At 39.1% G+C, this 15,312-nt stretch overlaps 1 protein-coding gene across 2 annotated transcripts in view; it reads right to left on the bottom strand.

Annotated features, from left to right (window-relative positions):
• Nucleotides 1–1,043: 1,043 nt before the first annotated feature.
• The window catches only part of MOCOS (molybdenum cofactor sulfurase), a 120,818-nt gene continuing 106,549 nt past the window's right edge, over nucleotides 1,044–15,312 (bottom strand). Inside the window, exons 15-16 of one of the 2 annotated variants that reach the window (XM_073003945.2) lie at nucleotides 12,650–12,720; nucleotides 1,546–1,829 (exon numbers count right to left, since the gene is read on the bottom strand). In XM_073003945.2, the coding sequence (XP_072860046.2) occupies nucleotides 12,685–12,720 (36 nt within the window). In that variant the 3' untranslated portion in view covers nucleotides 1,546–1,829; nucleotides 12,650–12,684. Of the gene's footprint in view, nucleotides 1,830–12,649; nucleotides 12,721–15,312 lie in introns of both variants that reach the window. The other variant, XM_073003944.2, reaches the window with a different exon arrangement.

Raw genomic sequence — 15,312 nt, 5'->3', positions numbered from 1 at the left:
CCTTAACCCTGGATTGTTACTGAACCCTTAGGTAGCAGAGGTGGTGAGAGTGCCTTTGCAACACTCTGTATCGTGTGTCGGTTGCAACCTTTCCTGAGCTGACATGACATCGTCGCCGCCATCCACATCTTACTTACATCACATTCTGACTTCCACAATGCTTCCTTGTATGGGCTAACCTTGAAGAGTGTTCATAAGCTTCATTCAGCACAGCACACAACAGCTAAATAGCTTACTGGTGCACAGTATCTGAGATCATACTATCCAAGTACTGTACTGAAATAGCTGCATTGGTTGCCAGCTGCTCTCCAAGGCTCAATTCAAAGTCAGTAGTCAGGTTCTGTGTAGGATTTTCATTGTTAAAGAAAGGTGCTGCTTTTAACTGTGAAAGCCCCATACAGGACTTGGCTACTGAAGCAACCTGTTACAAACTTGTTGAGATTGTAATGGGTACACAGAAGGTGACCTTCTCCTAGTGCATTTATTCCCTTCAGTGTTGGGATCAATTCCCTGCTTTCAATCTGACATTTTACACAATTTTATGTGTTTCTGAATATATGTGTGTGTATATAATTATTGTTTTAATGCTTGCATTTACTGCTTTCAGAAATATGGACCATATGCTATTGTGTTATGCGTGTACTGTACAACTACTGAGGGACACTCAGGCAAGGGTTTCCCCTGCTTTGGCAGGCTCTCCTCTGCATGCCAGTTTTCTGTTGCTTGCAAGATTGGTTGTTTGATCGATTGTGCAACAGTTAGGCCTGTAAGCACATGCAGATATTTACATGATTGCCAGTACACACCAGATACGTTAGCCTATGTATTATATAACATGCAATAATATGTTATATATTATTATCTAATTATCATATATTATTATATAATAATATATACAATACTATGGATTATACAACCTATGTATTATGTATTATACTTATGGCCTATGTATTTAGGGAAAGGTAGGATAAAATTATAATAAATAAATATATACATACACTAATAAAATGGATGACGTTAGGAAAAGTACGAAAACTGAGAAGTTAATGTTAGCGTTTTTACTAAAAATAAGAAAGGGACACCCATGCTTTTCCTGCTCACTCTAGCATGAACAAGAATTGTGAGTGAGGACACAGTTAGGAATGAAGCTTATCCTCAACAGATGCAGTTCATTTCTGTATGAAAGGTATAGAAAAAACAACCTCAAAGTATAATTGCGAATGAAAGAGTTTAAGAGCTGCGTCCATCTTGTTTCTTTGCTAGGGATCCCACTCTGTAATCCTGTACCTTCATTCACTTAGAGAATCTGCAACTTTATGCAGCTTCATTGTTCTCTTGCAACCTTTTTACCCTAGCCATCCTGTTGTTGCTCCTACCTTTGTGCCACTAGGTGAACACCCCTCAAAAGAAATCCATATTTTGCATATGATATGGTCTTTGTGGAAACTCTGAATGCACTAGTATTACCCTGCAATATATCTTTTTTTTTGGATGCTGTCCTATTTTAAAGAAAACTACTCTAAAGAATCACAAAAGGAAATGCAGTTTGACTTGATATGCCACTTGATTATTGATTGTTCGCAAATAGTTGACATTTTACTGACAATATTGGAGAAAGCTTTCCATGTTCAGAACAAATTTGAACACTCTGCAAGATGGCTCCATTTGCAGACTTAACAGAGGAATCATCCTGACTTTTGCTTTTCAATGGGTGATGAAGATGTGGTGCTCTTCTTAACCATTGTCAGTACTGGAGATCCCACTGACAAGATTGCTGGACTGGAGATTGGTCTCCCAGGGTAGTTCATGAGGTATATTCCAAAGTTTGTCTGGAAAAGTAAATAGTGAATTAGTATGTCTATACAATCAAATATACTGTAGATTGTGCTCAGTAATAATTTGCAACATGTCTGGGAGGACAACACAAATTCCAACATCTACAGGTAAGAACCATTTCCACTAGTACATTATCTCCTATATATATTACCTCAGCTTTATTTTTAATTTCTGCCCCTGATAATGAGAAAGAGGGGGTGGCCATTCTGGGTAGAATCAACTTGCTAAAATCTCAAGAGACAAATGGTGGCTGAGTAAAGGCCAAGGCAGATTTCTGATGTTCTGATGGCTAAACATACATGTGATCTTGGGAGGCAGCACCCATTCCCATTCCATTACCCTGACAAACCCCCAAATATTTTTCTTTTTTTTACTAAAAATCTTCTTAACGAAAGACCCTGTCTCACACTCTCTAGTGGTCAAATATTTTAGAAAAGCAAAAAAGGGGTACTGATGGCCCCGAGGATTCACCAGTTCATAGGGAAATCCCCCGCCCACTCCACGGGGATGTGTGTTCTGCCAAGAAGGGAGGGATCATAACAGACAACAAGTGAAGTCCCAAACAGACACTGAAAGCAAAATCTGCCCCTCAGTGAAAGGGTGTGGGAATGAGAAACAAGCGGCTAAAATATCAAGTACCATCCTTTGGAAAAGGTGGCCTGACTCAACATGCATGACTGGATACTGACAGGAATTTTTGAAGCATAAGAAAAACAAAAGGGCACAGGATTCTAATCTATCATGAAACCCCAAATGGCAGCTCCTACTCACTTTGTCATGGCAGGAGTTTGATGACAGTAGCATCATACAGTTTTTGTCTTCTGTAGCTATTAGCTTCCAAGACCCAGTTAATGAAAGAGCATTACATGAGTTGTAACGCTAGTAAAGCAGCCAAGGTCCATGTTCAGTAAACCCCAGATTCAAATTCAGGAAATAACCACTCATTAGAAAATAAGAGAACTGTTCCGACAAGATGAGCACTACATAGCCTATAAAGCTTTCAGGTTACTTTTCTTGCAACTCATGTAACTAATTTTCCCCAACAATTTTAATTCATAGGCCAATTAGCAACCCACACCTGTCCATTTATTGCATATTCCTTTCCTCCAATCCTACTAGACTGACTGACTTGAGTACAGCATCCATCTAAATAATTAGAAGGCTGCTCTTTTTCATTTCTGTGAGCCTGATAGCTTTGCCCCCACTGAGGAGTGTGAGCCTTCTACCTCCTCGCGAGCAAGCGTGTGCCTCCACACCTGCAACTCCCCTGTAGACTGGAGCAGAGAGATGGATGACACCCTACAGAGTGTGCAGGTGAGCATGGGGGCCTGAAGATTTAAGGATGAGAGTGAGTCAGAAGAAGGAAAAGATGGCTAGGCTGATGTGGTAGACTGCGAGTCACTGGAAGCCCAGGAGGTGCCCATGGTGGCAGAATGCTCCACCAAGGGTTGGGAACTATTGGCCACCGGGACTCTGACACTGGCCACAGGGAATAATTCGTCATTCCTCTGGGGGAAGAGGCACAGGTGGGAAAGGACAAGGCTAGGCGAAGGAGGGTGAAGTGCTGGAAGGACCAATGCCGGGCATGCCACCTCCAAAGGAAGCCACAGGGGCACTTTTTACCAATGCTGGCCTCCATCCAGATGGATAGGCTGAGTTGGCTAGTCGCCCCACCTCCAACTATGCCACTGCAGTCACTGTGTTGGCAATAGAATACCTCCTGGGGCCAGTTGAACTTTGGATCTGCCTCACATGATGTCACACCCATGTCCTCCACCCTTGGGAGACATCCCACAGCAGCTGGAGTAGAAATTGAGGTTACCCTGATGCAAGGCAGCCTCCAAGCCTGAATCAAGCATCCTTGTTATGACACCCCATGGCTTAGTGCACCTGAGGGTAGAGGAGGCAGGGCACCACCCTCCCCAGCTGTAAGAACTGGAACTATCCCATTTAGGACAAAGTAAAATTCCCTGGCCCCGTTACAGATTGCTGCCTTGTCGTGGTGAAGGGGTTTGAGTAATTCAGAGAAGCTATGGGCTGTGCTGTGCAGGGACACCCAAGATGAACAGGTCATAGTGGAGAGTTCTGACTAAACGCGATCCACCTGGAGCAGAAACTGGCAAGCCACTCCAGTATCTTTGCCAAGAAAACTCCATGGACAGAAAAAAAAGGCAAAAAGATATGACGCTGGTAGATGGGACCCTCAGGTCAGAAGGTGTCCAACATGCTACTGAGGAAGAGTAGAGGATAAGTACAAGTAGCCCCAGAGCTAATGAAGTGGTTGGGCCAAAGCTGAAAGGACGCTCAGCTGTGGACATGCCTGGAAGTGAAAAGAAAATCCAATGCTACAAAGAAAATTACAGTCAACCCTGGACTTACAAACTTAATCCATTCCGGAAGGAAGTTTGTAAGTCGAAAAGTTCGCAAGTCGAATCAGCATTTCCCATAGGAATGCATTGAAAACCAATTAATCCGTTCCGGCTGTTTTTGGTTCTCAGGTCGAGGGGCAGTTTGTAACTCAAATCATTAGTTCCCATAGGAACTAATGCAATACTAGTTAATACGTTCCTACCACTAGGGGCAGCATTTTTCCTTTTTTTCCTTTTAACCTAAGATGACTTAGGTTAAAAAAAAGGAAAGAGGGAGGGAAGGAGGGAACCGAACATTTTCAACAGAACACCTTCAAAAGCATCTTCCCAGCCATGACAAGCACCTTCTGGGAAAAAGCACCTTTCAGACAACAGATCACCTTGAAAAGCACCTTTTCAATCAATACAAGCCAATACAAGCACCTTTTGGGGGAAAGGGGGGTAGCAAAGGAGGGAGGGAACACCTTTTAAAAATCCAAAAATCGAAAATTGAAAAAAAGCTAACAAATAAAAATAGAGTCTGTACAGCGCTGTACCAGGCAATACCAGGCAATCTGAAGACTGTCTCCAAATCCACTCTCAAAACACTGGGAAAAGCGAGGAAGCAGACAGGCACCTTCTTCACTGGCCAATGGTTAACTGAAAGTTCATATTTCGTGCTTTCCCCACCTCCCACACTTTTTTTTGGTTCATAACTCGAATCTAAGTTTGCAAGTCAAGTCAATATTTTTCTATCAAAGCGGTTTGTAAGTCAAAATGTTTGTAACTAGGGCCATTTGTAAGTCGAGGGTTGACTGTACTGCATAGGAACCTGGAATGTGAGATCTATGAACCTTGTTAAGCTGGATGTGGTCAAACAGGAGATGGCAAGAATAAACATTGAAATCTTGGGCATCAGTGAACTAATATGGATGGGAATGGGCGAATTCAATTCAGACGATTATTATATCTACTGTTGTGGGGAATAATCCCATAGAAGAAATGGAGTAGCCCTCATAGTCAACAAAAGAGTGGGAAAAGCTGTACTGGGATACAGTCTCCAAAATGATAGAATGATTTCAATACGAATCCAAGGCAGACCTTTCAACATCACAATAATCCAAGTTTATGCACCAACCACCAATGCTAAAGAGGTTGAAATTGACCAATTCTATGAAGACTTACAACACGTTCTAGAACTGACACCAAAGAAAGATGTTCTTGTCATTATAGAGGACTGGAATGCTAAAGTAGGGAGTCAAAAGGAACAACAGGTAAATTTGGCCTTGGAGTTCAAAACGAAGCAGGGCAAAGGCTTTTGTCAAAAGGAGTTTTGTCAAGAGAACAAGCTGGTCATCACAAACACTCTTTTCCAACAGGACATCACCAGATGGGCAATACCAAAATCAGATTGATTATATTCTCTGCAGCAAAAGATGGAGAAGCTTTATACAGTCAGCAAGAACAAAACCTGGAGCTGATTGTGGCTCTGATCATCAGCTTCTTATAGCAAAATTCAAGTATAACTGAAGAAAGTAGGAAAAACCACTGGGCTAGTCAGGTATAATCTACACCAAATCCCTTATGAATACACAGTGGAAGTAAAGAACAGATTTAAGGAACTAGATTTGGTGGACAGAGCGCCTGAAGAACTATCGATGGAGGCTCGTAACATTATACAGGAGGCAGAAACAAAAATCATCCCAAAGAAAAGGAAATGCAAGAAAGCAAAGTGGCTGTCCAACAAGGACTTACAAATAGCAGAGAAGGGAAACAAAATGCAAAGGAGATAGGGAAAGTTACACAAAATTGAATGCAGACTTCCAAAGAATAGCAAGGAGAGACAAGACGGCCTTCTTCAATGAACAGTGCAAAGAAATAGAGGAAAAACCAGAGATTTGTTCAAGAAAATTGGAGATGTTAAAGGAACATTTTGTGCAAAGATGGACACGAGAAAGGACAATAATTGTAGGGACCTCACAGAAGCAGAAGGCAACAAGAAGAGGTGGCAAGAATACACAAAAGAATTATACCAGAAAGATCTGGATATCCCGGACAACCCAGATAGTGTGGTTGCTGACCTTGAGCCAGACATCCTGGAGAGTGAAGTCAAGTGGGCCTTAGAAAGCATTGCTAACAACAAGGCCAGTAGAGGGGATGGCATTCCAGTGGAACTATTTAAAATCTTAAAAGGTGCTACACTCAATATGCCAGCAAGTTTGGAAAACTCAGCAGTGGCCAGAGGATTGGAAATGATCAGTCTGCATCCCAATCCCAAAGAAGGGCAGTGTTAAAGAATGCCCCAACTACCGTATAATTGCACTCATTTCACATGCTAGCAAGGTTATGCTCAAAATACTCCAAGGCCAGCAGTATGTGGACCAAGAACTCCCAGAAGTACAAGCTGGATTTCGAAGGGACAGAGGAACTAGAGACAAAATTGCTAACATGCACTGGATTATGGAGAAAGCCAGAGAGTTCCAGAAAAACATCTACTTCTGCTTCATTGACTATGCAAAAGCCTTTGACTGTGTGGACCACAACAAACTATGGCAAGTTCTTAAAGAAATGGGAATGCCTGACCACCTTATCTATCTCCTGAGAAATCGAAATGTGGGACAGGAAGCAACAATTAGAAATGGATATGGAACTTTTAATTGAAATAATATTAGCTGTGGGTCCAATGGCAATTTTTATATATATTTTAATTGTATTTTAATTGTTCTAAATTTTATTGTATTTTAAATGTTGCAAGCCGCCCAGAGACCTTTGGGTAGTTTGGGCGGCATATAAAATAAATGAATGAATGAATGAATGAATGAATGAATGAATGAATGAATGAATGAATGAATGAATGAATGAATATAATAATAAAAAATAATTGATTGGTTCAATATTGGGAAAGGAGTATGACAAGGCTGTATATTGTGTCCCTGCTTATTTAACTTATATGCAGAATACATCATGCGAAAGGCTGGACTGGATGAAATCCAAACCAAAATAAAGATTGCCAGAAGAAATATCAACAACCGCATGCAAATGATACCACTCTGATGTCGGAAAGTGATGAGGAATTAAAGAGCCTCTTAATGAGGGTGAAAGAGGAGAGTGCAAAAAACGGTCTGAAGCGCAACATCAAAAAGCTAAGATCATGGCCACTGGTCCTATCACCTCCTGGCAAATAGAAGGGTAGTGATAGATTTTACTTTCCTGGGTTCCATGATCACTGTTTTATGCCCAGCTGGCAGTGTTTTCATTAATGTTAATAAGAACAAAGAACTTTACCTATTCTAATGACCTTCAATGGATGGAGGCACAGGGCCCACTCACAGTTTCACAGAGCCAAATTAAGCAATGATTTCAGAGCCCTAGTAGCAGTTTGCCAACTGATTTCTAGTATTGGGGGGGAAATACTTCTGGCCTAAAACTGAATGGAGTCCTGCATGTATAGTGGAAAAGCACTGTGGGCATTTTTAGATCAGAAGAACAAATATTTGGTTTGTCAAGGAGATCCAGAAGCTGTGTGTCTAGACCTTAGGCCTGTGGTACTTGTAGTGTTTAATAAACTCCTACTATGACCATAACTGCAAAATAATTTTTATCTTTAATCTTATAATTTTATTGAAATAATTTTATTGTGAATGAAGGCACAGATATGCAACACTATCCACTCCGAATTTATTATAATTTGGAGTTAATCTTTTATTTTTAATTCATTAAATATTTATCTCTGAAATTAAAAGCTTTATAAAGCATCTAAAACTAAATGAAACACATTAGACAAGTTATATTCATTCATTCGAAGCAACTATTTAATTCACTGGCATTTTAAAAGTTTCTTATAATTAAAATTGGCAACCTAAAGCACTGATGACAATAGAGAACAGCCCAATACAGGGCACTGTCCCCTGCTGATCCATTGCACAAAAACCTTGTTGCTTAGCATAGGAAAACACACTAGAACAGGCCCATTGAATCTGTGGAGATTTGGTAACTCAAATCCTCTGTAAATTCCATTAATTCAAATTCCACTCTAACAGTAGAACAAAGGGACTTACTTTAGCACATCTGGTCACTTTTAGAGTAGGCCATATGACTCAATTGAACTTACAGAGGAGCTGACTTACTAAATCCCTAGTGATTCAATAGGCTTACTCTAATGTGATTTACCACACTGAGCAACAGGATTTTGGCCACAGAATGTTTTTTAAAAGCTCAAACTACTTGTTCCAGCAGTGTGCACTGCCACCCAGAAAAGAGGGGGGCACACTCCTAATAAACAAGCTGCATCTCTGCAGCTCTGTCTGTTTTCCTTGCTTGCCATTTTGAGGGGTGGGGCTCTTCAGAACCAAGGCACGTTGTGAAGGTAGTCCCTGAATTCATCTCTTTGAGAATATAGAGGATCTCAGAGCCTACTCTTCCCATCATGCCTTTGTTCTGAAAACCTCTCTTAGGAACCTCTATAGTCTTGTGTGGACACTGCAGCCTTTGGAATGTGGACTAATAGTAAAAATTTTAAAAAGAAGCTTGTCCAGTCATAATCTGGGTCAACATCTTGTGGTTGCATAACTGTCTTGCACGGTGACAAGATCTTATCTTGAACAAGGAAACTAAAAACTCCCCAGTAGAACAGACAGTAGTATCTCAGTTATTACAGGTGGCCACCCTCATGAGCTTCTAAGAATTTACTATAATAATTTATTCCTATAAAGCAATTTTCTGCTACTGATATTAATCAAACTCTTCTCTAATGTTACCTCCCTGTGCAATTCTTTAGAGCATTCTCCTCTTTGGAAAAATAAATTAAGTTTAACTGTTATTTCATTCTCTCTGTGTATGTGTAGTCATTGGAAAACATAATGTTGATGTAATGTGTGGTACTGGTAATGCATGGCAATTTGTAAACAACTTGCCAGCAGTCAAGGGATTACTGAAGAGCTGATTTTTCTCGACTGCTTAAGACCACAATACTTTATGGCACTGCTGAATCAAGACACTGTGAGAGTATGGATTGACACACAGGAAGATGTCTCTAACTGTGCAATAAGGCTCAGATTTTTCACATGGCAGGACAGGGCTGGAACAAGGTTGCTGGTCTCAGGCTATGCATGTTAGAACTGTAACTCTATAGTCTTTGTGGTGTAAGGAAGCAATGACAAGGCATACAAGTGTGTGTTCATCCTCGTATTAGCACCCCCAGGAGGCTTTTTATAGCACTAATACTAATACTTTTTAGAACACTACATCACCTGTGCAATCTAAGACAGAATTTTTGAGACAGAAAATACACTAGTTTTTGCACAGGGTGTATGCAGTGAATTTGGTGATGTAACTGAGGAGGACATTTGGCCTTGGTTTCTGCAGGCTTTTTAAAAATAAAAAAAATCCCAAGAAACAAAAATGGCAAAAAAGTTAGGTGATACAACCAACAGTATCATTACCTCTCCACTAACTTAACACATAATGGATAACATTGTTTTAAACATGTTATTGTCAAAATCTAAAATCCTGAACCTTGACTTTTTGGGAGAGAGATTTGCTGTTCTGGCTCAGGCATCAAGATCATCACTGAATTTACATTTGTTGATACAACACAGCTTCTGCCATATTCTGCATCCCAACCAGACAGCATATGTTGATAAAGCAATGTATTTTGAGTATAAGCAAAGGGCTGAGCACACTTTCCCCTTCATTTTAGAAGTGCATGGCAGTGCTCACTGGGACTCTTATCTGGCCCATATTACAAGCTTTCGTTTTTGTACAAAGGAACAATCTGACCCTCATAGAACAGAGATTTAAGGCAAAATGAGTTGACACTACTTTGATCGACTGTTGCAAGGGAAAAACCATCCACAATTTCACAGAGTTTCATACAGATGAAAAATAAGGAAAATACTGTAGTGCTGAGAACAAATTGCCATTTCAATATTTATTTGTTTGTTTCTTATTTCTTTCAATTTTTCTCAAATCTGTTTTCAAAGCTGCTTACACTTATTTCAGAGCTGCTTGCACAGAAGGCAATTTGCCCATAGTAATGAACACCAGCTGTGGGTTTATGGGAGCTGTCATTTTAAAAGGAAGTTTTCCAAATTTTGAGAGGCATCTAACTCTATGTCCTGCTTTGGCAAAGGAATGGACTTGATGATCCTTGCAGTTCTTTTTAGCCACCATCCCCATCTATAGGTCAAATAGTCTATGATTCTATGGCTTTCCAGAAACATTAAATTCCATTTTATTTCCCATAATTGTCTGGGAGCTTAGCTGAGAGTTTAGTTAGGTGATGTCCTGTGGAAAGGTACACTTGGCAAAAAAAAAGGGTGAGTTTTCTCCTATGTAAATTATTAGAGTATTTTGGTTCTTGTTATTTTTGCTATTGTTGCTGAGAGTTTTAGGTTTCTATAAAGAGGTTCCAGACAATAAGAAGGAAACTATGATGATGTTCTTGAAGGACTAATTCTACATGCATTTTTCTTGGTATGACTCTTCAAACTGCTTGCTCAGATATATCTCCCGCTAAAACAAATGGGTCTTGCATTTCAGTAAATATACATAGAAAATTAATATATGTGTACTTATTAGAAAGCAGAGGTTGGCAGTTTCTTTACTGAACTACAGCTCTCAAAATCTCCTAGCCAAACATGGCCAGTGACTATTTTGACCAAAGGATTCTGAAGTGTGCAGTTCCAAAAGCAAATTGTCAGTATACATAGTGTAACAGGCAGCCCTGACCTCACCTGTCCATCACCGCTGGAGCAGGGAGTCATCAACCAATGGTGTGACGGAGGGTGGAACTTAAGGGGAGGAGCTGGTGTATAAAGGGGTGTGTGAGAGAGAGATTAGAGAGATTGCTAGCTGGAATTTAAGATGAGAGAATGAGCTGAGAGTTAAAGTGATTTTAGAGTCAGTGAGAAAGAGTCTGTGATAGCTAGTGCCTGAGAAACAGTGATTGATTATGTCTTCAACAGTGATTTACCATTCCTTTAATTTTGTAATCAATAAACCAAGTTTTTATTTTGAAAGTTATACTGGCCTTATGTATGATTTATTTTATAAGGAATGGTTGGTGGCAGTAAAGTGGAGTAAAGAGTTTTAAAGTGACGTGACAACCTCCCTTTGTGAGTCTTGAGGAAGGCCATTACACATAGCAATGAAACAAAATTGCATATAACTGTGGAGCTTCAGGAAGCACACTGCATTGGCACTTCGGTGTGTGTGTATAAAAAGCCAAGTTTTCTCATTATGCTAAAATAGTCTGTTTCTGTGAAGGAAAGGATGCCTTGTTTTTCTGCAGCTTGCCTTCACTTTCCCTTCCAGTTTGACCTGAAAATGAGGTGACGGTATGCTACTTGTGGGAAAATCCTTATAGTATTCTGATGGTTCTGTGACGAAAGTTGCTATCAGTAAAAAACTAATGACAAAAAGGAAGTACTGTCTCATGAGAACGTTGCCCAGAAGCCTAATGAGAGTCATGTATTTATATATACTGGCAATGTACATGACTGATTTAGAGGGTTCCCGTTTCCCCATTTATTCTGAAAGTAAACCAGTAAGGTAGGTTTTCCTGAGAAAGATACCAAGCAAATTTTGAGACTAAGCACTGATGTAAACTTCCTGTTCCAAATCCAATACTTTGGCTGTTAACTTCTATGCTTGGTTCCTGAGATCAGTGGTTACTATATAAATGAGGCCATTGCTAAAATACTTTGTTTAAAAGGGGAAGATGGGCTTAAGTTGCACAATATGAAAAAAAAATATTATTAGCACGACATGCAAAATTGCATATTATGCAAATATGGTCATCTAATTTGCATATTATACCAGTTAGGATGGCTGGATTTGGATTTCTGCCATGTGACAAACATAACATAGGCTTGTACCCCAAATATCATGCAATCTTACTTGTTCTGCAGGTTACTTATAGATAATTGCAGAATTCAGCTGATCACAGAACTGTATTGCCACAGGGTCAATTTTTAATTTATTTTAGTATGGAGTACAACCTTCCCTACATTATACTAATTTGCCAACAAGGAATGTAAATGACCATTTCAGCTTCTTCACGTATATAGTACATTTAAGAGAAATTCTGAGAGACAAGAGTGCAGGAATACCTTTCAAATCTATAGGTCAGAGCTCTTGCTTTGAATCATGAATTATTCAAAGAAAACTAACAGGAGGTCTGTCTAAACTTTTAAAAAATGAATACTTCAGCATGTTCTGCTGAAGATAAATTTCAAGTGCTTTATTAACACAGCTAATGATTATCTCCCAATTGCCACTTAATGAGCTTGCAAGGAAGGCTGAAGGGATGCTAACTTTAACTGCAGTGGAGACTAGAGATTTGATTTCACAGTGGGTTGCCCAGCAAAGCCTTAAATATGGATATTGCTCATCTGGTTCGAAAAATTCTACTGACATCCATCAATACTTGGATATAAATTGTGCTGCTGTAATGTTCAGCCTACTGATTATTGCTGCTGAGAGACAGGTTTCATTTCCTTCAGTTTCCTCCTCTTCTGGTTTTTTGGCTTGGCAACTTGAGAAATGATCAGCGTGTTAGTACATGAATAAACTTTCGAGATGATTAGTGTGTCAGGTTAATGACGTAAGAAAAGTTTAGTTGAACTGAGAACTACCAGTAAAAAAAAAACTAGAAGTATAACTGGAATCAAGTGCAATAAGCATATAAATTCACTCACACATTTTGAAGAATTGCATCCATGTTAAACTGTACTTTGTGTCCTTTTTTTTAGATTTAAAAATATGTAGCAGAATCAGACTGACACACTGGGCTTGAAGTATGCCTATAAAAATCTAGTCAGATACACAGAGGAGAAAGTAGCAACTTGGAGAAAAGACAGAACAGAATTTCTCTTACTATCAGACACTTGCACCAGTTGCAATTTTTAATTTTTTGTAAGATTAAGGACAACTAATTAGGCATCTAGAAACATGTTGTTATTATGGCTGTCAAATTTGACTTATGGAGACCCTATCAATTAGCAACCTCTGAAAAGTTCTCTTGTTAACAGTCCTTCTGAGCTCTTGAAAATACAAGGCCTTGACTTCCTTTATTGAGGGTTTTTATTACATTGAAATGTATTTTGCAGTTTGTGTCAGCCTTGGTACTGTTAAAATCAAAGTATTTAGCAACAAGTAAAAGATAAAAAAAGCTGTGCTCAGGGAAGCCTGGTCTTTTTCCATGGGCATTTGTTTCTTTTTGTTCAGCCAGCAGGAAGTGGTTTATTTTATACCGATTACACTCGGATCACCCTTTTCTGTATTCAGGAGTGTGTGAACACCTATTTTTGTCAAAACCGCCATTTGCACTCATCTCCTATGGTGGCGTGGACAGTGATCTCTTCAGTACATCACTGTATTACAATGGGAACTAAGTGTCTGTTTTTTTTCCTCTTCCACATTGCTGCCCTTCTAGGTCTTAGGTTTTTTTTTTATTTCTTGGCTCCAGTCTCAATCTGAACTGCTGACTGATCAGAGATGTACAAAATCTTGGAACTCTACCTCCTCATTCAGAAACATACATCTCTGTCAGGACAAGTGGAATGGCAAGACTATTGTTAATCTACATTGAAATCTGTATATGCATACTTATTCCAACACATATATTTGAGTAAATATATTTACCTACATGGTTGGAGGAATTTGAGTTGCAGTTTAAGAGCTAGTCCATACATGCCTGCGAGCAAAATATGTCGTGAAGCCTGATTCACATCACATTTTAAGAGCATTCTGTGACTGGTTGCAGTTTAGAACCACCTTAGGAATAAATGTCTCTAGAGGACACTTTGCAAATCTGTTTCCTTATTTGGTCCCCCAAACAAGTTTGACTGAACCTAACACGCCCCTTCCCAAAATATTGGAGCGCATACTCATAGCTTTAAAAATAATGATGTCCCTCAACCTTGAGGCTGTACTTTGCAGAGATATTAAAATGAATCACTTAGACTCTCTGTATTTGCTTGCTGACTTCGAGGACATTCTTATCAGAATACAATGTTTCGAAAGAAGCTAAAAATGAAGTAGAATGTTGTGCTATAAATTATGTAATTTTACCCATCACCATCTGATTTCAGAAGCGATACTATGCAGATATAAAATATTAGTCTCTTAATATACTAGAGGGAAGAAACAGGTAAAAATAAATCAAACAAGTAAAACCAAGAAAGAAGTAAAAATGTATCCTTGCTCTAAAAACACAGGTAATATGAAGGCTCATAATTAGATCCATTCAGGTAAAGCCTATTAAGGACACAGAGAAACTTTACTAGTAATTGATGCCCCTAAAAAATAACATCACATTAATCTGCCCTTTCAAGTATTTATCTACTCACATAGAAAAACATAAAACTAATTCCATTCATGAGATTATAGAGATTAAAATAATAGGACATGAAAGGTGAATATTTCAAGTTTTATAACTAAAAACCCATTTTAGACAAAATAAGTTACATCCTGATCTCATTCACACTGCTTAGGTATGCTGTAGAGTAGGTGATCCTGGGACTTACCACAAAGAAAAGAGTTGGCTGAATGAGTGGCTGACTGGTAAATCCATCACTACTATATATTTGTTGTTATGTGCCATCAACCTGCAATGTTGCAATGTTATGATTTCATGATTTCTAAAAGATCCTGTCATTAATTGTCCTATTCAAGTCTTGTGAATGAAAGGCTGTGAAGTCTTTTACTGACTTTGCATATCTCATGTTACGTCCTCTTTTTTTCCTTGCTGCCTTTCACTTTTTCTACCATTGTTTTGTTCTCATGATATGTTCAAAATCACAATATATAATGTAAGTGCCAGGTCCCCGAAAACTCATTCTCAAATGCAGGCACTGGAACCTGCATTTAGATCAATGGAGAGTTGCCTTATGGCAAAGTCGAGATACAGTCTAATGGTGCTTGAAGAAGGGAAAGTATGGGACCTGCTCTCCCTACACATTAGAAACTGCTAGAAACAAAATGATGAAAGAACAAGGAGCAGATAAGGGGTATGTATATGTGTCAGAGAAGAGACCTGTTCTCATGATAAGTCAGTAGGAATAAAGAAACAGAATAAAAATGTAGGGAGATAAAAAGCTCTGTCTACAAATAAAATAGAGAAATA

Source organism: Pogona vitticeps, chromosome 6 (genome assembly GCF_051106095.1).
Source record: "Pogona vitticeps strain Pit_001003342236 chromosome 6, PviZW2.1, whole genome shotgun sequence".
Lineage (NCBI taxonomy): Eukaryota > Metazoa > Chordata > Lepidosauria > Squamata > Agamidae > Pogona > Pogona vitticeps.
This window is presented reverse-complemented; position numbering and strand designations above follow the sequence as displayed.